This window comes from Macaca fascicularis, chromosome 1, assembly GCF_037993035.2.
Source record: "Macaca fascicularis isolate 582-1 chromosome 1, T2T-MFA8v1.1".
NCBI lineage: Eukaryota > Metazoa > Chordata > Mammalia > Primates > Cercopithecidae > Macaca > Macaca fascicularis.
The window spans coordinates 54,714,618-54,740,614 of NC_088375.1; the positions used below are offsets into that span (position 1 = coordinate 54,714,618).

Sequence of the window (25,997 nt, forward strand, 5' to 3'; positions counted from 1 at the left end):
TTACTTTGTGCCTCCACTTTACTTTGTACGTGCTTCCACTGTTGCACTTTTCAAAATTTTTATTTCTTTAGCATGTGGAGTTTACTTTTAGCTGCATTGCCTAAAGAATTTTTTATCTCCTCTCAACATATAAAAATCAGTGCATTTCACAATTAGCAAATCAAAACATATGGCAATACTGGACACAATATTCCCCCATGACAATAATTCACCTTGAGCGAAGTAGTTGTCCTGGTTAAACAGTGCATGCCATCTCCAGTTCATAGTGATAGAAATATCACTAGATAAGCCACAATCATCACCCATTTTGAGTTTGCAATCACTAGTACAAGTTTATCTCTTTTACTAAGTAAGTAGGTCATTACTTTGCATTCTTTGAAAAATAACAAGGAGAATTTTAGTCGTTTTGAATCCTGCACTACCCAGCATGTTCCCTGGGATAGAGCAGGTGCTCAATAATGTTATTTAATTGATAGATTGATGAATTTATTTAAAAAGATTACTGCTTTTCTGTTGATATTTAATTTTAATTAAATTTCCATTTTTATGGGATCCACTGTGGGAACCTACTACAGGAGATTAATTAAAATAATGAATATGAACTCAAGGACAGTTCTGAAATATACATATTTAACATTGAATGAATTAATACTTATTTAATCCACAGAGTTAGGTCAGCTGTGGCGTCATTTCCGAAAGAAGCTATTTCATACCCAGTAGTAGAGAATTGTCCTTTGGGCATTTGAGAATATCATCATAAGGAGAAACAGATCTTGAGTTAGAATAACTGAATAGTTTCTAGAAAGGAAAACTTGTTCTAATACCAACAACCAATCCTAATAGGGGTCCTAGTATCTGGGTACTACTGCTATTACATGTGCTTATGAATGAGCTGAAATAACAATTGGAACTATAACTCTCACTTCAGATGAAAAAGTGACAATGTTGCTATTTCACATCTCTAACAGACCTTGATAATACTGACAGTTGTTTTTTGATGCTTGTAGGATGCTCTTATTTCAGATTTGGTAATCCACATAATTCCAAAAATCATCTAATCTAAAAAAAGGCTTGAAAGTGTAAAATGTAAAAATGCCAAGAGTCCTGGGAGGCCGAGGCAGGTGGATCACCTGAGGTGAGGAGTTTGAGACCAGCCTGGCCAACATGGTGAAACCTCATCTCTACTAAAAATACAAAAAAAAAAAAAAAAAAAAAAAGTAGCTGGGTGTGGTGGTACACACCTGTAATCCCAGCTACTCGGAAGGCTGAGGCAGGAGAATTGCTTGAACCCAGGAGGTGAAAGTTGCAGTGAGCCAAGAGCATCCCATTGCACTCTAGTCTGGGCAACAGAAGGAGACTCCATCTCAAAATAAATAAATACATAAATAAATACAATAAAATTCCAAGAGTCATTCTTTCTTTAACTGTGTCTCTTTAACAATATTTGAGCACATGTTCAAATATGGTAGTATACTACCTCATAAACAATTTGGTTATTAACCTGGTAACAAATATTACAGGTAATTTTAAAAGTATTTTTACATTTAGAAAGTCCGAAGGGCAGTCTCTTCTGTCTTTAATAAAGCAGATTCTCTAATACAGCATATAGTTTCTTATCTCTAGTGTGTTTGGCCCTTTAATACTGACATAAACTTTGAATTAAGGGTAACAAAAGCCTTAATATTAATAAAGGTGATAATGAATGTGAATGTAAAATTTTTACACATACAGTATATTGAAAACAATGATATAGTCTAGTCAATGGGCATTAGGAAATGAAAATATTTTGATGTGTAGATTAATTTGTAACAGATGGAAGACATACAAAAGAGATTACGTTCTACATCAAATTATACAAACTAAAAATTAAACAACATTTATTGGTTTTTATTTATAAATAAAGAAATGTTCAGCACAAACAATTTAGGTTCAAATATTTAAGCAAGGAAAAACTCAGAAGTTTTTAACTTAACATACTTCCTCAAAATTATGTTTTATAAGGAATTTCATGATATATTGAAATATGACTCCTCTTTCTGCCATTCAATTCTATGTTCTTAAGGGTTCTTGATAAGACAGAGTCCTTGAGGGGAAAAAGAGAGATTTTTTAAATAAGCATCAATTGTAGTCAAGTGTTTATTATAATCTTAGCCTTTCAATTTTTCATATAGTCATTGTTTTTATTAAGTACTATTAAGAACAAATTATCTTACTTAGTAAATAATACCACCAGTTCCCTTTAAAAAACTCAATATTATTTACTACACTACTCACCATTTTTTAAATATTTTTCTACATGTTTACCTTTTTCTTTTGAAAGTGAGAAATTCATACTGTACCAAAACATTTAAATAGCATATAAATTTTTTTCCACCCTGATTTTACCACAATTAGAAATAAAAATAAAAAATTTTCCCACTATTGTGTGTCTTTTACATATTTTTTTATTAGAGCGGTCAAAGCATCTAAAAAGCTGGCTTTATGTAATTCATATAGCTCATTGTTTGCAATTTTTAAAACAGGACCACATGCACTTTGCCACTACTTATATTTTTAATATTCTTAGCTGAACAAAAAATATAATTTCCATTTTCTGTATATAGTGTCTTCAAAAACGGTTAAAATTCTGATCCTACAAAATGGTTTACATAATTTTATTATACTTTTTTTAACATTTCTCTAAGAAAATAGTTAAATTATTTCTTGTAAGTAGTAGAAGATGTATTTTTTAAATTGTAGTATGAGGAAACTCCTTAGTACGTGATTTCCAAAAGTTACATAAAAATGTGGTTCCGAAAATAAACACCGTATTTTCCACACTTTATTAGTAGTGCATGAAATTAGATTAAGAAGTAGGAGAAAGTGTGATTTTGTCCTTATCACAGAACATATAGGTTAATTTTTGCACTTTTAAATATTACACATATAAATTGATTTACTTTTCCATTTGCCAAAGTGTCACAAATATCAAATGGCAAATGTTGCTTTCACTTCAGACAATTCAGAAGGCCTGTCGAATTCATTACCACTTCCAGTTGTTTGCTTGGTACAAAAAAAATGAAGAAAATATTATTATTTTTTCTTTCCAGTTGCCATAAAGTAAGAGTGGTGTAGAACATAACATTTCTGAAATGTTGAATAACAATCTGACCAAAAAAAAACATACCTATAGGTGAAAGCCTCTTCTTACCTTTGTCTTGGAATACATCTTGGATATTTTAACTGCCCTCTGTCACATTGCATTCTAAGTATAGATCCAGTAATATATAATTCAGCTGGGTAAGTATCTCCTCTACAAATAAACTCAACATATTCACCATGCAAAATATGTGGTCTATTGTCAAAATCCCATTTCAGAAGTAAATTATTCTTTTCCATTTCAGTAAAAGATAATGTGCATGGCTCTGGGAACAACAACAAGAGAAAAAAAAAAAAGAAAGAAAGAAAAAGAAGAAAACTATCTTGTTACATCTCGGTAGGAACAGGAATCATTGTATTGCGTACTCATGAGGACCTTAAAATTCTCAGACGTAAGAGTAGCAAGTCAGTTAATTAGAATTAATATTTGAGTCATAAAATACGTTCAAATCTCACAGAAAACAGTGAGCCATTTCTCTCTGTGGTCCTGGATTTGGGGAAAAGGTATTTTCTGCCAGTCACTTAGTTTTATGTCATTAGCTTTTTCAAAGACAACAAACAAACAAAAAGAGGTATTTTGGGGGAAGCATTGACAGTTACTAATGGTCATTGATATCATGCTCTTTTCCCTTTTCCTTCTTCAGAAAGTTCAAATAAAATTATCATGAGACAAATTATTAATTGCTGTATAAATAACATTTTATGGAAATATAGACACTAACTAGATTCTCAACACTGACCAAAGCTTTATAACCTCATGCCATCCAAAATGGTTGACAGTTACTTCTCTTTAAAATGTCTAGTTAAGAAATATCAAGGCTGGATTAAGACATTTTAAATTCTAAGCATGGAAAGTATAATTGTGTCCTTTCCCATGTATACTAAACAAAAGAGAACCTTAAAGTGTGTATTAGGATACACACACACAAAAAAAAAACTCTTTGATTTTTTTTCCCAGAATAGAAACATTAATATTTCTAAAACATCAAATATCAGATTATTTCAGAAAATGGGATTTCTTGTGTCCTTATTTGTCTCCTGGATGACCTAGCATTAAGAAATAACTTCTGAGACAGGTAAAAAGGTTCAGAGTTGCTAATATGGCATATTAATCACATACCTGTAGTACATTAACAAACTTATTTACAGTATGCCCTGTCTGATTGCCTGCAGGGGATACATTTCAAGAACCCCAATGCATGCTTGAAACTGCAGATAATACCAAACCCTATTGTCATTCATTTGGAACACGTTTTTGTTCATGTCTTCTGCTCACAAATTTAAGGCCTCTTCCACCTCAACTAAGCATTTGTTATACACTGTGGCTTGTAACTTTTGCAGTCTGAGGTGCAACAATAAAACTTGCATGGATTTCTTTTTCCTTCTTTACACTTTCATAGATAGAAGACTCATTGTTTCCATGGATCTTAGCAACCTCAGCATACATTTATTTTTCTTTTCTTTTTAAGTTGAGAACTTCCACCTTTTCACTTAAAGGAAGAACTTTACGCTTCTTTTTAGCATACCTTGGGCAGGAAAGATGAAAAGGCATGAGATTTTATTATACTACTCAGTGCAGAATTTAAAATGTATAAACTGTTTTTCTTCTGAAATTTTCAATTTAACGTTTTCAGACTGCAGTTTACAGCAGGTAACTAAAACCCCAGAAAGTGAAACCGCTGCTGAGGGTACTGTGTTCAGTTATTTTTTTCAGCAACTACTTATTAAATGCCTATGTGTCAAACGTTATGCCGGAAGTGCTACAGGCGCTAAAAATGAACAAGAATTACTACAGTCATTACAAAATCGTCGTGAAAATGAAGTCAAGTAGTACTATAATTTAGAATGCCATTGTTCTACAAAACATGAGATTTAAATTAAAAGAAATTTAAAAGTTGATTCATGGACCTTTAACTTTCGGCTGTGGCAGAGTAGATCATACCAAACTCGGCTACGACAGAGTAGATTATATCAAACCAGCACTTCTATTAAGAAACCGAAAATCTGAAAAACAGGGAAACAAGCAAGCATTTCAAGGTATCAGAAAACCTCCAAGGAACTTAGTCAAGGAACTAAGGTTCTGGAAAAAACGTATTCAGGTGAGTTAAATGTCTACGTGAGGCTGGGCGCGGTGGCTCACTCCTGTAATCCCAGCACTTTGGGAGGCCAAGGCAGGTGGATGATCTGAGGTCAGGAGTTTGAGACCAGCCTGGCCAACATGGCGAAACCCCGTCTCTACTGAAAATAAAATAAAATAAATAAAATAAAATAATAAAATAAATAAACTAAACTAAACTAAAATAAAATATGCAGGCATGGTGGTGCTTGCCCGTAATCCCAGCTACTCGGGAAAGCTGAGGCAGAAGGATCGCTTCAACCTGGGAGGTGGAGGTTGCAGTGAGCCGGGATCGTGCCACTGCACTCCAGCCTGGGCGACAGAAGGAGAGTCTGTCAAAAAAAAATTCTATGTGCCATTTTTTCTCTTGAGGTGATCGTTGACTTTAAGTCTGAGAGATTAGATGATAGAGAATGGCCAGGATAGGCATAGAGCCAGGAGAACTTGTGAAAATCTCATCATAGAGTTGAAGACAGAAAAACGAGAATTTGGTAAACCAAGGCAGCCAGGACTTGAAAAGGAAAGAACTTAGAAGGATAGGAGGTGTAGAGATATGAGCTCGAGGCTCTGCGCTAGCTTTTCCCTGAGGTACTGCTTATCCCTGACTTGTATAGAGGCATAGGATGAGAAACCAAGCAGAAAGTAAACACAAACTTACAGTGGGCATTTGGCAGTCTCCCAGTAATATCAGAGACAGTCAAGGAAAAAAAGCTTTAATAAACACAACAAACTCTCCGTGAAGAGCCCTGGACAGTTACGGTCTGTGAGAAAAGGCAAGCAGAGTCAGAAAACAAATGTAGAGAAAGTTTTATTTTTCATTGTATTGAAACCAACTGCCTCTACCCTAATCATCAGCCAGAGGATGAAATGAGCATTCTTTGGAGTAAGTTGACATCATCCAAACCTCCTAAAATTTTCCATATGTAATATTTGAAATTCAATCAACTGTTAACAAAAATATCAAGAATTTGGGGCTAGAAAATAGTTCCAGATATTGGAGTTTGCAGATAAGCCTTAATAAAAAGTATGAATTATATGTTCAAGAAGTTGATGTTAAGATAGGATCTTTCATCAACTAACTCAAAGCTACAAAAAGAAATTATGAAATAGAAATGCAAAGATAATCGCTGAAATTGAGAACTCAAAAGATGAGTTTAAAGCAGATTGGATACATCTAAAGAGAGGATTATTAAACTAGAAGAAAATTGCCAAATTGAAACAAAGAAACAATACAACGAGAAAATTACCAAACAATTACTACTGTAAAACAAGAAGAAAATCAGAGAAAATATAGATTAAAGAGACAATGGCATAGCAAAAAGATGTAATATATGTATCATGGAATCACAGCCAAGGAGTGGGAAATGCACACTTTAAAAGATATTAGCCAAACATTTCTAAAACCCATGAAGGATATCAAGCACATCAAGATTCAAGGAATGCTACTAACTTGAAGAATAAAATGTACAAAGAAACCCACATCTAGGCCAACATAAATAATTTGCTGAGATTAAAAACAAAGAGAAATGTTAAAAACAGCAGAGAAAAAAAAGATACATTACATTCAAAAAGTATTATTAAGAACAGCATTTGATTATTTAACAAAAACTATAAAAACCAGAAAAGGATGAAATGACACTTTTTTTTTTTAGATGGAGTCTTGCTTGTCGCCCAGGCTGGAGTGCAGTGCCGATTCTTGGCTCACTGCAAGCTCCACCTCACAGGTTCATGCCGTTCTCCTGCCTCAGCCTCTCGAGTAGCTGGGACTACAGGTGCCCACCACCATGCCCGCTAACTTTTTTTTTTTTTTAATTTATTTATTATTATTGTACTTTAAGTTGTAGGGTACATGTGCATAACGTGCAGGTTTGTTACATATGTATACTTGTGCCATGTTGGTGTGCTGCACCCATCAACTCATCATTTACATCAGGTATAACTCCCAATGCAATCCCTCCCCCCTCCCCCCTCCCCATGATAGGCCCCTGTGTGTGATGTTCCCCTTCCTGAGTCCAAGTGATCTCATTATTCAGTTCCCACCTATGAGTGAGAACATGCGGTGTTTGGTTTTCTGTTCTTGTGATAGTTTGCTAAGAATGATGGTTTCCAGCTGCATCCATGTCCCTACAAAGGACGCAAACTCATCCTTTTTGATGGCTGCATAGTATTCCATGGTGTATATGTGCCACATTTTCTTAATCCAATCTGTCACTGATGGACATTTGGGTTGATTCCAAGTCTTTGCTATTGTGAATAGTGCTGCAATAAACATACGTGTGCATGTGTCTTTATAGCAGCATAATTTATAATCCTTTGGGTATATACCCAGTAATGGGATGGCTGGGTCATATGGTACATCTAGTTCTAGATCCTTGAGGAATCGCCATACTGTTTTCCATAATGGTTGAACTAGTTTACAATCCCACCAACATTGTAAAAGTGTTCCTATTTCTCCACATCCTCTCCAGCACCTGTTGTTTCCTGACTTTTTAATGATCGCCATTCTAACTGGTGTGAGATGGTATCTCATTGTGGTTTTGATTTGCATTTCTCTGATGGCCAGTGATGATGAGCATTTTTTCATGTGTCTGTTGGCTGTATGAATGTCTTCTTTTGAGAAATGTCTGTTCATATACTTTGCCCACTTTTTGATGGGGTTGTTTATTTTTAGTAGGGGCAGGGTTTCACCATGTTAGCCAGGATGGTTTTGATTTCCTGACCTCGTGATCTGTCCGCCTCGGCCTCCCGAAGTGCTGGAATTACAGGTGTGAGCCACTGCACCCAGCCAAAATAACAGATTTTAAAGCACTGAAATAAAATAAGGGCTAGGCTAGAATTCTATATCAGGCAAAAATATCCTTCAAAATTGAAGAAAAATAAAGACATTTGCAGACTTAAAAAAAAAACGGAAAAAATAATAAAGAAATAATAGTTTTCAAGCAAAAGTAAAATTATCCCAGTGAGAAACAGAGAAAAACTGGAAAAGATGAGGAGAAAATGCATTGATAAATATATAAGTAAATCTAAAAGAATGTAGTTGGACAAAACAATAATGTCAATCATATCTTTTGGATTTAAAATACATGTAGAATTAAAATACATGATATAGTAATACAAAATGTTGGAAGAGTAAATAATTAGTGTTTTAAAGTCCTAGAGAAGTAATAAAAGTTCTAATATATATTGGATTGAATTAATATTGTATGATATAATCTCTATGATAATGGTTAAGAAAAAATGACAGGAAAGTATAATTAACCAGCTAATAGAGGATGAAATAGTTTAACAAAAAATAGATTTATCCATAAGAAAGTAAAAATATTTTTAAAAAGAAAAAATAATAGAGAACACTGGGCACCATGGCTTACATCTGTAATCCAGCACTTTGGAAGGCCAAAGCAGGAGGATCACTTGAGCCCAGGAACTCAAGACCACTCTGGGCAACATAAGGTGACTCCATCTCCACTAAAAATAAAAATAAAAAAAATAGCTGGGTGTGGTGGCACATGCCCCGTCTCTACAAAAAAAAAAAAAAAAAAAAAGAAAAATCTAAAAATTAGCTAGGTGTGGTCCCAACTACTAAAGAGGCTGAGGTGAGAGGTCATTTAAGCCCAAGGTCAGGGCACTCCAGCCTGGGCAACAAATGAGACCCTGTCTCTCTTTATATATATCCATCTACCTATCTGTCGATAGACCAGCCTAGGCAACATAAGGAGATTTCATCTCCATAAAAAATGAAGATAAAAAAATAGCTTGGTGTGGTGGCACACACCCTGTCTCTATAAAAAAAATATATAAAATATATATACATTTCTAGATGTGTCTACATAGATACACAGATATTGAGACAGAGAGACAGAGACTTTGTTGCCCAGGCTGGAGTTCCTTAGAAACAAATATCTCTCTCTCTCTCTCTCTCTCTATATATATATATGTGTGTATGTATGTATGTGTATGTATGTATATATATGTATATATGTATGTATGTGTGTGTATCTACATATATATGGGTTGGTTCCAAGATGGCCGAATACGAACAGCTCCAGTCTGCAGCTCCCAGAAAGATAGACACAGAATACGGGTGATTTCTGCATTTCCAACTGAGGTACCTGGTTTATCTCATTGGGACCGGCTAGTCAGTGGGTGCACCCCACAGAGGGAGAATGGAAGCAGGGTGGGACATCGCTATACTTGGGAGTGCAAGGGGTGGGGGGATTTCCCTTTCCTAGCCAAGGGAAGCCATGACAGACTGTACCTGGAGAAATGGTACACTTCTGACAAATACTGTGCTTTTCCCATGGTCTTAGCAGTCAGAAGACCAGGAGATATCCTCCCTTGCCTGGCTTGGTGTGTCCCACGCACACGGTGCCTTGCTCACTGCTAGTGCAGCAGTATGAGATCAACCTGCGATGCTGCAGCTTCACTGCAGGAAGTGGTATCTGCCATTGCTGTGGCTTCAGTAGCCCACAGTGAAAACAAAGCGGCCAGGAACCTCGAACTGGGCAGAGCCCACCACAGCTCAGCAAGGCCTACTCCCTCTCTAAATTCCACCTCTAGGGACAGGGCATGGCAGGACAAAAGGCAACAGAGAGCTTCTGCAGGCTTAAACGGTCCTCTCTGATAGATCTGAAGAGAGCAGTGGCTCTCTCAGCATGGCGTTCGAGCTCTGAGAATGGACAGACTGCCTCCTCAAGCGGGTCCCTGACCTCCATGTAGCCTGACTGGGAGACACCTCCCAGTAGGGGCCAACAGATACCTCAAACAGGCAGAAGCACTCCTGGGATGAAGCTTCCAGAGGAAGGATCTGGTAGCAATGTTTGCTGTTCTGCAGCCTCCACTGGTGATACCCAGGAAAACAGGATCTGGAGTAGACCTCCAGGAAACTCCAACAGACCTGCAGCTGAGGCGTCTGACTGTTAGAAGAAAAACTAACAGACAGACAGAAATAGCATCAACATCAACAAAAAGGGCATCCACACCAAAATCCCATCTGTAGGTCACCAACATCAAAGACCAAATGTAGATAAAAACCACAAAGATGGGGAGAAACCAGAGCAGAAAAGATGAAAATTCCAAAAACCAGAAGGCCTCTTATCCTCCAAAGGATTGCAGCTCCTTGCCAGCATGGGAACAAAACTGGACAGAGAATGAGTTTGACGAGCTGACAGAAGTAGTCTTCAGAAGGTTGGTAATAACAAACTTCTCCGAGCTAAAGGAGCATGTTCTAACCCATCACAAGGAAACTAAAACCTTGAAAAAAGGTTAGATGAATGACCAGCTAGAATAAAAACTGTAGAGAAGACCTTAAATGACCTGAAGGAGCTGAAAAACACAGCATGAGAACTTCATGATGCATGCACAAGCTTCAATAGTCAATTTGATCAAATGCAAGAAAAGGTATCAGTGATTGAAGATCAAATTAATTAAGCGAGAAAACAAGATTAGAGAAAAAAGAGTGAAAAGAAATGAATAAAGCCTCCAAGAAATATGGGACTATGTGAAAAGACCAAATACCTGTTTGATTTCTGTACTGGAAAGTGATGGGGAGAATGGAACAAGTTAGAAAACACTCTTCAGGATATTATCCAGGAAAACTTCCCTAACCTAGAAAGGCAGGCCAACATTCAAATTCAAGAAATACAGAGAACACCACAAAGATACTCCCCGACAAGAGCAACTCCAAAACACATAATTGTCAGATTCACCAAGGTTGAAATGAAGAAAAAAATGTTAAGGGCAGCTGGAGAGAAAGGTCAGGTTACCCATAAAGGGAAGCTCATCAGACTAACAGAAGATCTCTTGGCAGAAACTCTACAAGCCAAAAGAGAGTGGAGGCTAATACTCAACATTCTTAAAGAAAAGAATTTTCAACCCAGAATCTCATATCCAGCCAAATTAAGCTTCATAAGTGAAAGAGAAATAAAATCCTTTACAGACAAGCAAATGCTGAGAGATTTTTGTCACCACTGGGCCTGCCTTACAAGAGCTCCTGAAGGAAGCACTTAACATGGAATAACTGGTACTACCCATTGCAAAAACATGCCATATTTTAAAGACCATTGATGCTATGAAGAAATTGCATCAATTAACTCATAAAATAACCAGTCAACATCATAATGACAGGATCAAATTCACACATCATGATACTAACCTTAAATGTAAATGGGCTAAATGCCCCAATTAAAAGACACAGACTGGCAAATTGGATAGAGTCAAGACCCATCAGTGTGCTGTATTCTGGAGACCCATGTAATGTGCAAAGACACATATAGGCTCAAAATAAAGGGATGGAGGAAGATCTACCAAGCAAATGGAAAGCAAAAAAAAAGCACAGCTTGCAATCCCAGTCTCTGATAAAACAGACTGTAAACCAACAAAGATCAAAAGAGACAAAGAAGGCCATAACATAATGCTAAAGGGATCAATTCAACAAGAAAGAGCTAACTATCCTAAATACATATGCACCCAACACAGGAGCACCCAGATTCATAAAGCAAGTCCTTAGAGACCTGCAAAGAGACTTAGACATTCACACAATAATAATGGGAGACTTTAACACCCCACTGTCAACATTAGGCAGATCAGTGAGACAGAAGGTTAGCAAGGATATCCAGGATTTGAACTCAGCTCTGGACCAAGTGGACCTAATAGACATCTACAGAACTCTACATCCCAAATCAACAGAATATACATTCTTCTTAGTACCACATCGCACTTATTCTAAAGTTGACCACATAATTGGAAGTAAAACACTCCTCAGCAAATGTAAAAGAACAGCAATCACAGCAAACTGTCTCTCAGAACACAGTGCAATCAAATTAGAACTCAGGATTAATAAACTCACTCAAAACTTCACAACTACATGGAAACTGAACAACCTGCTCCTGAATGACTACTGGGTAAATAACAAAATGAAGGCAGAAATAAAGATGTTCTTTGAAACCAATGAGGACAAGGACACATTTGTTCTCTGTGACACATTTAAAGCAGTGTGTAGAGGGAAATTTATAACACTAAATGCCCACAAGATAAAGCAGGAAAGATCTAAAATCGACACCCTAAGATCACAACTAAAAGAACTAGAGAAGCAAGAGCAAACAAATTCAAAAGTTAGCAGAAGGCAAGAAATAACTAAGATCAGAACAGAACTGAAGGAGACAGAGACACAAAAACCCTTCAAAAAATCAATGAATCCAGGAGCTGGTTTTTTGAAAAGATCAACAAAATTGATAGACCAGTAGCAAGACTAATAAAGAAAAGAGAGAAGAATCAAATAGATGCAACAAAAAATGACAAAGGGTATATCACCACCAATCCCACAGAAATACAAACTACCATCAGAGAATACTATAAACACCACTATGCAAATAAACTAGAAAATCTAGAAGAAATGGCTAAATTCCTGGACACTACACCCTCTCAACACTAAACCAGGAAGAAGTTGAATCTCTGAATAGACCAAAAACATGCTCTGAAATTGAGGCAATAATTAATAGCCTACCAACCAAAAGAAGTCGAGGACCAGACGGCTTCACAGTCGAAATCTACCAGAGGTACAAAGAGGAGATTGTACCATTCATTCTGAAACGATTCCAATCAACAGAAAAAGAGGGACTCCTCCCTAACTCACTTTATGAGGCCAACATCATCCCAATACTGAAGCCTGGCAGAGACATAGCAAAAACATAGAATTTTAGGCTGATATCCCTGAAGAACATCAATGCAAAAATTCTCAATAAAATACTGGTGAACTGAATCCAGCAGCACATAAAAAAGCATATCCACAATAATCAAGTCAGCTTCATCCATGGGATGCAAGGCTGGTTCAACATATGCAAATCAATAAACATAATCCATCACATAAACAGAACCAATGAAAAAAACTGCATGATTACATCAATAGATGCAGAAAAGGTCTTCGACAAAATTCAACAGCCCTTCATGCTAAAAACTCTCAATAAACTAGATATTGATGGAATGTATCTCAAAACAATAAGAGCTATCTATGACAAACCAACAGACAATATCATACTGAATAGGCAAAAATTGGAAACATTCCCTTTGAAAACTGGCACAAGACAAGGATGCACTCTCTCACCACTCCTATTCAACATAGTGTTGGAAGTTCTGGCTAGGACAATCAGGCAAGAGAAAGAAAGAGTATTCAATTAGGAAAAAAGGAAGTCAAATTATCTCCGTTTGCAGATGACATGACTGTATATTTAGAAAACCCCATTGTCTCAGCCCTAAATCTCCTTAAGCAGATAAACACCTTCAGCAAAGTCTCAGGATACAAAATCATTGTGCAAAAATCACAAGCATTCCTATACACCAATAACAAACAGAGAGCCAAATCATGAGTGAACTCCCATTCACAATTACTACAAAGAGAATAAAATACCTTGGAATCCAACTTACAAAGGATGTGAAGGACCTCTTCAAGGATGACTACAAACCACTGCTCAACAAAATAGAAGAGGACAAGAACAAATGGAAGAGCATTCCATGCTCATGGATAGGAAGAATCAATATCGTGGAAATGGCCATACTGCCCAAGGTAATTTATAGATTCAGTGCTATCTCCATCAGCCTACCACTGACTTTCTTCACAGAATTGGAAAAAACTACTTTAAAGTTCATACGGAGCCAAAAAAGAGCCCACATAGCCAAGACAATCCTAAGCAAAAAGAATAAAGGATGGAGGCATAATGCTACCTGACTTCAAATTATACTATAAGGCTACAGAAAACAAAACAGCATGGTACTGGTACCAAAACAGATATATAGACCAATGGAACAGAACAGAGACCTCAGAAATACCACCACTCATCTACAACCATCTGATCATTGACAAACCTGATAAAAACCTGCAATGGGGAAAGGATTCCCTATTTAATAAATGGTGCTGGGAAAACTGGCTAGCCATATGTAGAAAGCTGAAACTGGATCCCTTCCTTATACCTTATACAAAAATTAATTCAAGATGGAATAAAGACTTAAATGTTAGACCTAAAAACCATAAAAACCCTAGAAGAAAACTTAGACAATATCATTCAGGACATAGACATGGGCAAATACTTCATGACTAAAACACCAAAAGCAATGGTAACAAAAGCCAAAATTGACAAATAAAATCTAAATGAACTGAAGAGCTTCTGCACAGCAAAATAATCTACCATCAGAGTGAGGAGGCAACCTACAGAATGGGAGAACATTTTTGCAATCTAGCCATCTGACAAAGTGCTAATATCCAGAATCTACAAAGAACTTAAGCAAATTTACAAGAATAAAACAACCCCATCAAAAAGTAGGCAAAGGATATGAACAGACACTTCTTAAAAGAAGACATTTATGCAGCCAATAGAAAAATGAAAAAATGCTCATCATCACTGGTAATCAGAGAAATGCTAATCAAAAGCACAATGAGATACCATATCATGCCAGTTACAATGGCGATCATTAAAAAGTCAGGAAACAACAGATGCTGGAGAGGATGTAGAGAAATAGGAACACTTTTACACTGTAGGTGGGAGTATAAATTGGGTCAACCATTGTGGAAGACAGTGTGGCGATTCCTCAAGGATCTAGAACTAGAAATACCATTTGACCCAGTGATCCCATTACTGGATATATTCCCAAAGGATTATAAATCATGCTACCATAAAGACACATGCACATGTATGTTTATTGTGAAACTATTCACAATAGCAAAGACTTGGAACCAACCCAAGTGTCCATCAATGATAGACTGGATTAAGAAAATATGGCACATATACACAATGGAATGCTGTGCAGCCATAAAAAGGGATGAGTTTTTTATGTCCTTTGCAGGGACATGGATGAAGCTGGAAACCATCATTCTGAGCAAACTATCTCAAGGACAGAAAACCAAACACTGCATGTTCTTGTTCATAGGCAGGAGTTGAACAATGAGAATATCACACACCAGGGCCTGTCGTGTACTGGGGGGTTGGGGGAGGGATAGCGTTAAGAGAAATACCTAATGTAAATGACAAGTTGATGGGTGCAGCAAACCAATATGGCACATGTATACCTATGTAACAAACCTGCACATTGTGTGCATGTACCCTAGAACTTAAACTATAATAAAACACACATACATATATATGGAGAGAGAGAGAGAGAGATGACCAATTGGATATACATGGAGTATAGTAACATACACCTAGTATAGAAAGATGAGGTATAAACTGAAATATATTAGTAATTACATGAATACGTAAATGAACTAAATATTCCATTATAAAGAAAAAATTATAAACTGCATAAGTATATTTTAAAATAAGCTATATATTGCTTATAAGAGATGCACACTAAAAGTAAGAACTCAGAAGTTTGAAAGTTAAGGGATGGTAAAATGTGTACTATGTAAATGCTTGTCAAAAACCCTTTGGTGCAGTTAAGGAGACTTCAAGTCCAAAAAAAAAAAAAAGGCATTACTATATATGAAGGAGGTCTTTTAAAATTAGACTATGCCAGTATACCAAGATTTAGTGTCCCAATTTGTGTGTGTACCTAATGAAATAGCATCAAAATACAAAAGCAAAAATTGACAGAACTAAAATATGAAATGTTTTACAATGCCAAGTGAGAGTTTAACATGCTTCTCTCAGTCATTGATAGAAAACAAACACACACAAATCAGTACAGCTTTGGATTAACTTAAACATAAAAAAAAAATTCAAGCCAATTTGCATATATAAAGCAGTGAACCCAATAGTGACAAAGTTAACTTTTTTCAAGTACAAAAAGAACACATACCTAAAGCAAATATATGCTTGTTATAAAGCAAATATCAACAAATTTTAAAGTGTAGATATAATTCAAAATATGTCTTAATTGAATTAAACTAGAAATCAACAACCAAAAGAAAACTAGAAAATCCCCTAAATATTCAGAACTTTAAAAAGAAACTTCTAAATGATGCAGAGCACACAGAATGTATCAAAATGAATACTATAAAATTTTTGAGCTGAATGATAGTAAAAATCCAAGATATAAAAATGGGTTGGATGAAGTTAAAGTTGTGCTCAGAGAGAAATTTCTATTTTTAAATTCATTTTTTTAGAAAAAATGTAAATGCTGAAAATCAGTAATCTATGTATGCATCTAAACAAGCCAGAAAAAGAGTAACAAAAGAAATACAAGAAAATAGAAGAAAGAAAATAATAAAGATAATAGCATAATTAATAAAATAGAAAGCAACATTTGATGAATCAACAAATGCAAATGTTGGTTGTTTGAAAACACTAATAAAATATGTAGACCCTTAGTAAAGCATGTCAAGACAGATACATGTTAATAGAAGTAATAACAAAAGATACGTCAATAAAAACATCAAAAAGAGGATAGGAAGATGTCATAACTACTTTATGTTACTGGATTGGACAATGTAGCTGTAATGAACAGATCAAGAAACCACTCTCTACCAAAACTGATAGAAGAAGAAATAATTACCGTTATTTGTTAAACAAATCGAAGCTGTCAGTTTGTCTTTTCACAGAAAAACTCAAGTCTCAGATGGCTTTCTGGTTAACTCTTAAGATTATTAAGGAAGAAATAGCATCGATCCAGAAAACCAGAAAAGAGGGAACACTTCCCAATCATGGGATGAGGTCAGCACAAACTTGATATCAAATCAGAAAGGAAAATAACCGACCAGTCTTTCTCATGAAAATAGATGAGTAAAATATTGATAAATAAAAATATAACATAGAATATACATAATTTATCACAACTTTGTGGAATTTCTCACAGGAATACAATCATGCTTTAACATTCAAAAGAAGCAGTATAATTCATTAAATTTGCAGGGAAGAAAACCAAAAGTAATAACCATGAAATTATTTCAACAGACATTGCTAAAATTAAACACTGAAGATTCTTTAAAAATATATTTTTGCAAAATAGAAAGAAAGGTTTCTATACCTTTAACTTGATTTTTTAAAAAGTATTTGTAACAACACATAGAGGTGAATTATTGAAAGTTTTACTTGTGAGAATGGGAAACAAAGACATCTACTACCTCTTCCATTCAACATTGTACTGAAGCCCTAGCCAGTGAAAGAACATAAGAGAGATAAATAAAAGTCAGAATTGGAAATAAAAAATATTTTCTTATTATTTACAGATGTGCTATTTTATGCCTCTGAGGCCTTAGTAAATGTTGTTACTCTTACTAGGATGCCTTGCTAATAAAACATTAACTTGCTTCATCTTTCCATATTGAGTTATCCATTTCTTTATTTCCCCATTGTACTAATGTTTTCTATTATAGTACAAATCACAATAATGATAATTGTTAACGTTGACTCACACCACTATGGCTTATCAACTTATAGCCCCACATCAACCTGATGTGTGGTTTGTCTTTAATAAATATTTATTAGAACAAACTGAACTATAGTCATTTATGATCTAGAGGAAAGAATAGAAACCAGTGATGAAATAAGCACATGAATAAAATAACACAAATGTAGCAAATTTAGCATTATATTAGTGTTATGTTACCTTAAAAATGACAGCAAATTAAAAATATATAGTTTTACTTTTTTAGAGGCATATTTAGTAGTACCTACCTAAACACAATGGTGGTGTAGTCCACGTTCCCTCTAAACAATAGGCCTCCCTAGATCCTTGTAGGAAATGGTGATCAAAACATCTGTATTCTACTGAAGAGCCATTTTCATAGGTGTCTACTACTGAACTGATAATGTCTCCATGTTTAATAAGTGGAGGAGATGTGCACATTCCTTTAGATTCTGCAAAAATAAGTTTTAAAGTATACAATGAATTGCTATAATGAACATCCAGTACTTTGTAAGTGCTACAGAAATAAGTTGAGATATATAATATAAAGGCATTTTTTTTTTTTTTCAGAGACAGAGTCTCACTCTGTAGCCCAGGCTGGAGCATGGTGGCATGATCATGGCTCACTGCAACCTTGGCCTCCCAGGCTCAAGTGATCCTCCTGTCTTAGCCTCCCAACTAGTTGGGACTACAGGTACATTTTTCTTTTGAAGAGACAGGGCCTCACTATGTTGCTCAGGCTGGTCTTGAATTCCTGGACTCAAGAAATCTGCCCACCTTGGCCTCCCAAAGTGCTAGGATTACAGGCGTTAGCCACTCCACCTAGCCATAAAGGCATTTTTTAGGCAGTTCTGAAACATTTTTAAAATATTGAAAATATTTTTGCAATAATATTATACCATACAATTTATTTTCATAATTAGAATCACATTTTATAGTATTTATATACATATTTAAAACTATCAGAGTATTAACAATCATGATTTTATTTCTCCCTAAGTCTATGGGATTTTTCTAGAAGCCATGCTTTCTGTATATATTATCTTCCTTTTCTTCCTTATTAAAAGGAATAGTCCCTATATCCAGGCAGTATTGAGACAATGGGTCCCCAGAAAGCCCTAAGTAGAGCAATGCTTTACAGTGCTTGTTGTTGAGTGTCACAAAAAGGTGATTAATTCTCTGATAGTCTGGCAACATTTATAAAACCTCTTGATTTTTCCCCTTCATAAAATTGACTTATTGGAATTCAAAGATGTCAGCATGGCCATCCTATATTGGTATGTATGCTGATTGAAATTTGGAAGTTGGATCACTCCTCTCAACTTTATAGATTAGAAGATGATGGTGGTGAATTGGGGTCATAGGTATAAATTTTCTCTAAAGATCCGTGATGTTGAGCTTTTTCTCATATATTTGTTTGCCACATAAATGTCTTCTTTTGAGAAGTGACTTTTCATATCCTTTGCCCACTTTTTGATGGGTTGTTTGTTTTTTTTCTTGTAAATTTGTGTTAAGTTCCATGTATATTCTGGATCTTAGACCTTTGTCAGATGAGTAGATTGCAAAAGTTTTCTCCCATTCTGTAAGTTGCCTGTTCACTCTGAGGATAGTTTCTTTCTCTGTGCAGAAGCTCTTTAGTTTAATTAGATCTCATTTGCCAGTTTTGGCTCTCATTGCAATTGCTTTTGGCATTTTCGTCATGAAGTCTTTGCCCATGCCTATGTCCTGAATGGTATTGCCTAGGTTTTCTTCTAGAGTTTTTATGGTTTGGGATTTTACATTTAAATCTTTAATCCATCTTGAGTTAATTTTTGTATAAGGTGTATCCACAATGAGATACCATCTCACACCAGTCAAAATGGCAATTATTAAAAAGTTAAGACACAATAGATGCCGGTGAGGCTGAGGAGAAATAGGAATGCTTTTACACTGCTAGTGGGAATGTAAATTAGTTCAACCATTGTGGAAGACGGCGTGGTGATTCCTCAAGGATCTAGAACCAGAAATACAATTTGATGCAGCGATTCCATTACTGGATATATACCCAAAAGAATATAAATCATTCTACTATAAAGACACATGCACACATATGTTTATTGCAGCACTATTTACAATAACAAAACATGGAACCAATTCAAATGCCCATCAATAGCAGACTGGATAAAGAAAATGTGGTACATATACACCATGGAATACTATGCAGCCATAAAAAGGAATGAGATCATGTCCTTTGCATGGACATGGATGAAACTGGGAGACATTATCCTCAGCAAACTAACACAGAAAGAGAAAATGAAAGACCATATGTCCTCACTCACAAGTAGGAGTTGAACAATGAGAACACATGGTCATAGGGATGGGAACAACACACACTGGGTCCAGTCAGAGGGTGAGAGGTGAGGAGAGGGAGAACATAAAGACAAATAGCTAATGCACGTGTGGCTTAAAACCTAGATGACAGGCCAGGCGCGGTGGCTCAAGCCTGTAATCCCAGCACTTTGGGAGGCCGAGACAGGCAGATCACGACGTCAGGAGATCGAGACCATCCTGGCTAACACGGTGAAACCCCGTCTCTACTAAAAAATACAAAAAACTAGCCTGGCGAGGTGGCGGGCGCCTGTAGTCCCAGCTACTCGGGAGGCTGAGGCAGGAGAATGGCATGAACCCGGGAGGCGGAGTTTGCAGTGAGCTGAGATCCGGCCACTGCACTCCAGCCCAGGGGACAGAGTGAGACTCCGTCTCAAAAAAAAAAAAAACCTAGATGACAGGTTGATAGGTACAGCAAACCACCATGGCACACGTATACCTATGTAGCGAACCTGCACATTCTGCACTTGTATCCCAGAACTAAAGGAAAATAAAAATAAAATAAAACAAAATTAAAAATAATAATAATAAAAAGAAAAATAGCAACAAAATATAAATAAATTTTCAACCCAGGTAGCAGATATTGATCAAGTAAGATACTTGCAGAGAACATTATTATTTTACCTTTTCTAGTACATAAAGGATATTTCACTTCTCCTCTGTTGCACTGCACAGATAATTCAGACAATGGGGTTAACGGAGATAAGTCATATCCCTGTTTACATACAAAATCTATTAAATCTCCATGTAAGACTTTCCCTTCATATTTCCACTTCATCTCGATGTTATTTCTGTTCATGTAATCCACATTAACAGTACATGGCTCTGAAAAACAAAATGCTCTTTTAAATTCTTTGTCTGACAAATATAAAAGTGATATTTTTTAAAACAAAAATTATGACAAGTATCAAAAGCAATATTTTATAATTTAAATCATAATTAAGGCTTCTCACACACATATATACATATAAGAAAATACACACTTTATTACTATCAAATGAATCTATACATTACTTGTCATAAACTAAAACCACTTAATTTAAAACATCAAAAATACTGTTGAAGGGCATCAATCAGTTAGATTAATAATAGCTTTCTTTCTACAAAATAAAAACCTTAAACTACCATGTAGAAAATAATAGAAAACCTGCTAATGAATAAAACCAAGACTCCTGCCCTCATAGAGCTTGCCTTCTAATTGGGAGAAACACCTACAATACATAATAAATATAATAAAGACATGAATTGTACAATGTGTGGCAGATATGGTTTGGCTGTGTGCCTACCCAAATCTCATCTTGAATTGTAGCTCCCATAATTCCCACATGTCATGGGAGGAACCTGGCCGGAGGTCATTGAATCCTGGGGTGGGTCTTTCCCGTGCTGTTCTCATTATAGTGAATAAGTCTCATGAAATCTGATGGTTTTATAAAGGGGAGTTTCCCTGCACACAATCTCTTGCCTGCCTCCATGTAAAACATGCCTAGCTTGTCCTTTACCTTCCATCATGATTATGAGGCCTCCCCAGCCATGTGGAACTGTGAGTGCATTTAATTTCTTTCCTTTATAAATTACCCATCTCAGGTATGTCTTTATTAGCAGCGTGAGAACAGACTAACACAGTGGCCATCTTTAAACTACAGCATAAGATAACTTGGTTGAAAACAAGAGTACTGGAGGGGGAGGGGGTAACAAAAGAGTTAGGTGAAGAGAAGTTGCACTTTTCAGTGAGGTGATTAGGGTAGGCCTAAATAAGAAGTAATATTTGCACAAAAGTTTGAAGGGGACTGAGTGAACCACGTCATTTTCTTATGAAAGAGTGTCCCAAGCAACTAACCAGTGCAAAGGCCCTGAAGTGAGAACATTCTTGGCTTGTTTGTGGAAGAGTAAGGAGACCAGAAAGACTGGAGTGATTAGAGCAGGGAAGGGAGTATGGAGAGGTTAGAGAGACTCTTAATGTCTGAAATAATAATTCCTACAGAGACAATTCTATGCTTTATCATACCGTTGTGAATTTGTACTGATAGCCTTTCCGGCTTCAATAGATAAGCAAGATATACAAATCCCCTTTCTCTTGCCCTGATAACAATGATTAATCTTCATTTGATATTTCCTTTGATTCATTAGGACCAAACCTAACTCTCTTGAGGTGGTTGTTCCAGATATAGAATGATGTATTTCCTTTAATGCTGTTATTTCCTTATGAACTTGTTTCATTACTAGTTTTGCCCTAAATATTTTAATCTAGTCTTTGTCCTTAGAGATTACTGTATCTCCACTCAACACAATATCAATCAAATCATCAAAAACTTAATATCAAAACCATTTATAAAAATATGAGAGCAATAGAAAAATTCTACATGAATATGTGCCTGTGTCTGAATTTGAATGGGAACAGCCTCCTAAGAATTACTTGAAAGGTGGAAACTACTAACAAAAGGTTGAAAGAGCTCAAGACTTAAAACATACATTTATATATAAGTGTATATATATATATATACACTTAAAAATGGCTAAAGTAAATTTTATGTTATGCATAATTCACCACAATAAAAAAATACACTAATATTTTAGGGACTTTCTACTTAAAGAACTGGGAGGGAAAACAGTTGTGAAAAAAAATGATTTATACAAAATAGTCATTTTCATGATATTAAAACACAAGAAAATCACATAAAAGTACGAACATAAACATTCCATGTGCTCTCTTTCTTACCCAAGCAAACAGGTGGGGATGACCATTTTCCTTGTTCACAACGAGATATTTTTGATCCCCTCAGCAAGTAATATTCGTTACATCTATATTCCACGGAAGATCCTGCTGCATAGCTTGCCAGTAACCCATCGGCCACAGCCCCATTCATTACAACAGGAGGATGCTTACAATTCTCATTATTTTCTAAGAAAAGAGGTTTTGTTTTAAATTAATATGAGCTCAAAACAATATACTATAGTAACTCATACTGTAGTGTCTCAATATTTGTATTAATAAAATAATTTAGGACAATTGTTTTATAAATTCATTACAAATATGAAAAATGTTTTTCAGCTCAAATATTTTTAAAATTTGCTAAGCAAGAGTTGACAGCAAATATGTTGCCTAAAAACAACTATACGTATTTTTTCTCTTTTCTCAATTGTGAAGGAATTATGATAACAGACATTTCTTAAATCTATAGAATGAGAAACTATTCTTCAACCTAAAGATTATGGTCAATTCTAAAATTGCTCTTTGGCATTAACTCATTTTTATTTTCTTCTTTCTCATTCCTCTTCATCTCAGGTCTCAATCGACCCACCGAGGAAATATCCATTTTTTTCTCTCTTTTTGCTATCTTTTTTTTTTTTTTTTTTTTTTTTTTTTGAGACGGAGTCTAGCTCCATCGCCCAGGCTGGAGTGCAGTGGCTAGATCTCAGCTCACTGCAAGCTCCACCTCCCAGGTTTACACCATTCTCCTGCCTCAGCCTCCCGAGTAGCTGGGACTACAGGCAGCCGCCACCTCGCCCGCCACCTCGCCCAGCTAGTTTTTTGTATTTTTTAGGAGAGACGGGGTTTCACCGTGTTAGCCAGGATGGTCTCGATCTCCTGACGTCGTGATCTGCCTGTCTTGGCCTCCCAAAGTGCTGGGATTACAGGCTTAATCTTTTTGGTATCTTTCTCTTACTCTGTAAATTTCTTTAGCATCCTTCATAGCTTTTGTCTTATTCAATAAATATCCTATATAAACATGTGTGTGAAGATCTCGCTGTGATCTGATTAAGAAATGAGAAAGATGACAGGAATAGTAGCCCCCAGGAGTGATAGTGTAGCCTGGTGGTGCCCTTCAGTAAAATCAAAGACCAGGGACGTGTCTCAGAAGGGCATAAGGTTCAGAATGGCCAGATGCAAAATATCGGCAGGACTTACCCAAGGTCAAGAACAGAATGCTCTACCCTGACTTTGTAGGACACATGGGGAGAAGAAGCAGATAATGCTTATGGCCAGCCACTCAATCCACCATGCCCTTATTTACTTCTGTAATGAAGCACGTCATCATTTATGTGCTGTCATTTAGAACTTACAGGTCATGGCATGACATAGATCAGATAACCGTGCTCAGCACCAGTGTTCAAAAAGGTTTTTTTTTTTTTAATTCTTTACATTGACTTAAATTCTATAGATGGCTACACATACACGCACACACACATGCACACATGCAACGCAGAAGAGTAGGTGCTGTAGCAATGCGTTTCTAATTTGCCTAAGCCGTGGTCTCTTCCTAGGAATATGCAGATTAAAGTAACAGAATGGAAAATTTTACACCGTAAGTTTAGCTACTGATGGTAAATATAGCATACATACCAACACACTCAGGAGCAAGTGTCCATGTTCCACGATTACAAGTTATCTCATTCGATCCACGGAGAAGGTAGCCACTTTTACATGCATATGTCACTTTGTCCCCATTGTAATAAATCTTAGAGTGTAAATTTGCTGCACCATTTTCAACGAAGGGTGGTTCCTCACAGGCTACCCTCTCCTGTCCTTCTGAAAAGGTACAGTTGAAAGAGAACAGACCATTTATCTACACATGCAGATTTCATTTTAGCAAAGCTTCTTCGAGGTGTTACTAACCAATGCATTTTGGAGGTTCTGTCCATTTTCCATTTTCACAACGTATTTCTTCTGACCCATGGATCACAAAATTAAGTTCACATTCTATACGAACTATTTCTCCATGACGATAAGTTGTTGAATGTGTTTGAATTTTGGAGTTTATAGGCAGAGGTGGAGGAGGACATCTGTTTCTTCTTCCTTATGGAAAAAAATCAGCACCTTTAGTCATATAATTAAAAAATAATAAAGATTAAATAAAAAGGTCCGTTGTGTCAAGCATCATAGAGAGTATGGCAGACTGATTCCAGGAGCATTCCTTTGATCCCCACCTCCTGATGTTAACTTCCTTGTGTGATAACTCTTTCCATGAATAGGACCTGTAACTTGCTTCTAGCCCACAAAATACAGCAAAGATCATGGATTAGTATGTGATTATGTACACATAATTATGTAACATCAGATTTTAACACCATTCTTGCCAAGAGACTCTCTCTCCTTGCTAGTTTTGAAGAAACAAGAAGCTACATCATGAGCTTCCAAAGCAGAAGGGCTGTAAGGCAAGGGGCAGCGGGCTGCCTTCAGTTAACAGCCACAAGAAACAGAGGCTCTCAGTTCAGCAGTCTGCAAAGCGCTGAATGCTGTCAATGACCACAGTGAGATTGGAAGAAGTCTTGCCCAGTCAAGCCTCAGATGAGACTTCAGTCCAGCTAACATCCTGATTGCAGCTTTGTTAGCCAGGGATGCAGGGATCTGGTTAAGCCACACCCAAACTCCCAACCTACACACAATGGGAAATAATGTTTGTGTTGTTTTAAGCTGCTGAGTTTGTGGTGACATTGTTATTCACCAATAGAATACTAAAGTAGCAAGCATTTTACATTTATTACCTCCTTTAGTCCTAAAATAACTTTATTGTAGGAACTATTATTTCTCCCATGTTATAGACAAACTAAAACTTATGAAGTAAATAAATTAATAGCATGCAGCAGATCTGTTCTTGAACCCACGTCTGTCTAAATTAAAGTCTCCTACTCTAAAATACTGACCACACTACTTTCCTATTGCTGCTGTGATAAATTACAATTTAGTGGCTTAAAACAGCACAAATGTATCCTCTTACAGTCCTGAAGGCCAGAAGTCCAGAGTCAGTTTCACTGGACTAAAATCGAGGTATTAGGAGAGCTGCATTCCTGCTGGAGGCTTTGGAGGAGAATCAGCTATTTTGCCTTTTCTAACTTCTTGAAATTACCTGTATTCCTTGGCTCACAATCCCTTCCTCAAAACATTTCAACCTGTGGCTTCCTTTATCACATCTCCCGCTTCCTCTTCTGTAGTCAATCTCCCTCTGCCTCCCTTTTATAAAAGCATTTCTGATTATATTTAGAGTCTGGATAGATAATTCCAGATAGTATTCCTACCTTAAGATTGTTAACCTCAAAGTGTCTTTTA

The 25,997-nt window shown here is 36.2% G+C and overlaps 1 protein-coding gene across 7 annotated transcripts in view; it reads right to left on the minus strand.

Moving 5' to 3' along the window:
• Positions 1-1,853: 1,853 nt before the first annotated feature.
• Positions 1,854-25,997, minus strand: part of F13B (coagulation factor XIII B chain) — a 33,168-nt gene continuing 9,024 nt past the window's right edge. For 3 of the 7 annotated variants that reach the window (XM_074031583.1, XM_005540307.5, XM_074031575.1), the window contains 7 exons: positions 24,567-24,746; positions 24,294-24,476; positions 22,668-22,850; positions 20,576-20,776; positions 17,854-18,036; positions 3,191-3,404; positions 1,854-2,083 (listed from right to left, as the gene is read on the minus strand). In XM_074031583.1, coding sequence (XP_073887684.1) covers positions 2,050-2,083; positions 3,191-3,404; positions 17,854-18,036; positions 20,576-20,776; positions 22,668-22,850; positions 24,294-24,476; positions 24,567-24,746 — 1,178 coding nt within the window. In that variant the 3' untranslated portion in view covers positions 1,854-2,049. Of the gene's footprint in view, positions 2,084-3,190; positions 5,143-17,853; positions 18,037-20,575; positions 20,777-22,667; positions 22,851-24,293; positions 24,480-24,566; positions 24,747-25,997 lie in introns of all 7 variants that reach the window. The other 4 variants (XM_005540308.5, XM_005540306.5, XM_015447439.4 and 1 more) reach the window with 2 other exon arrangements.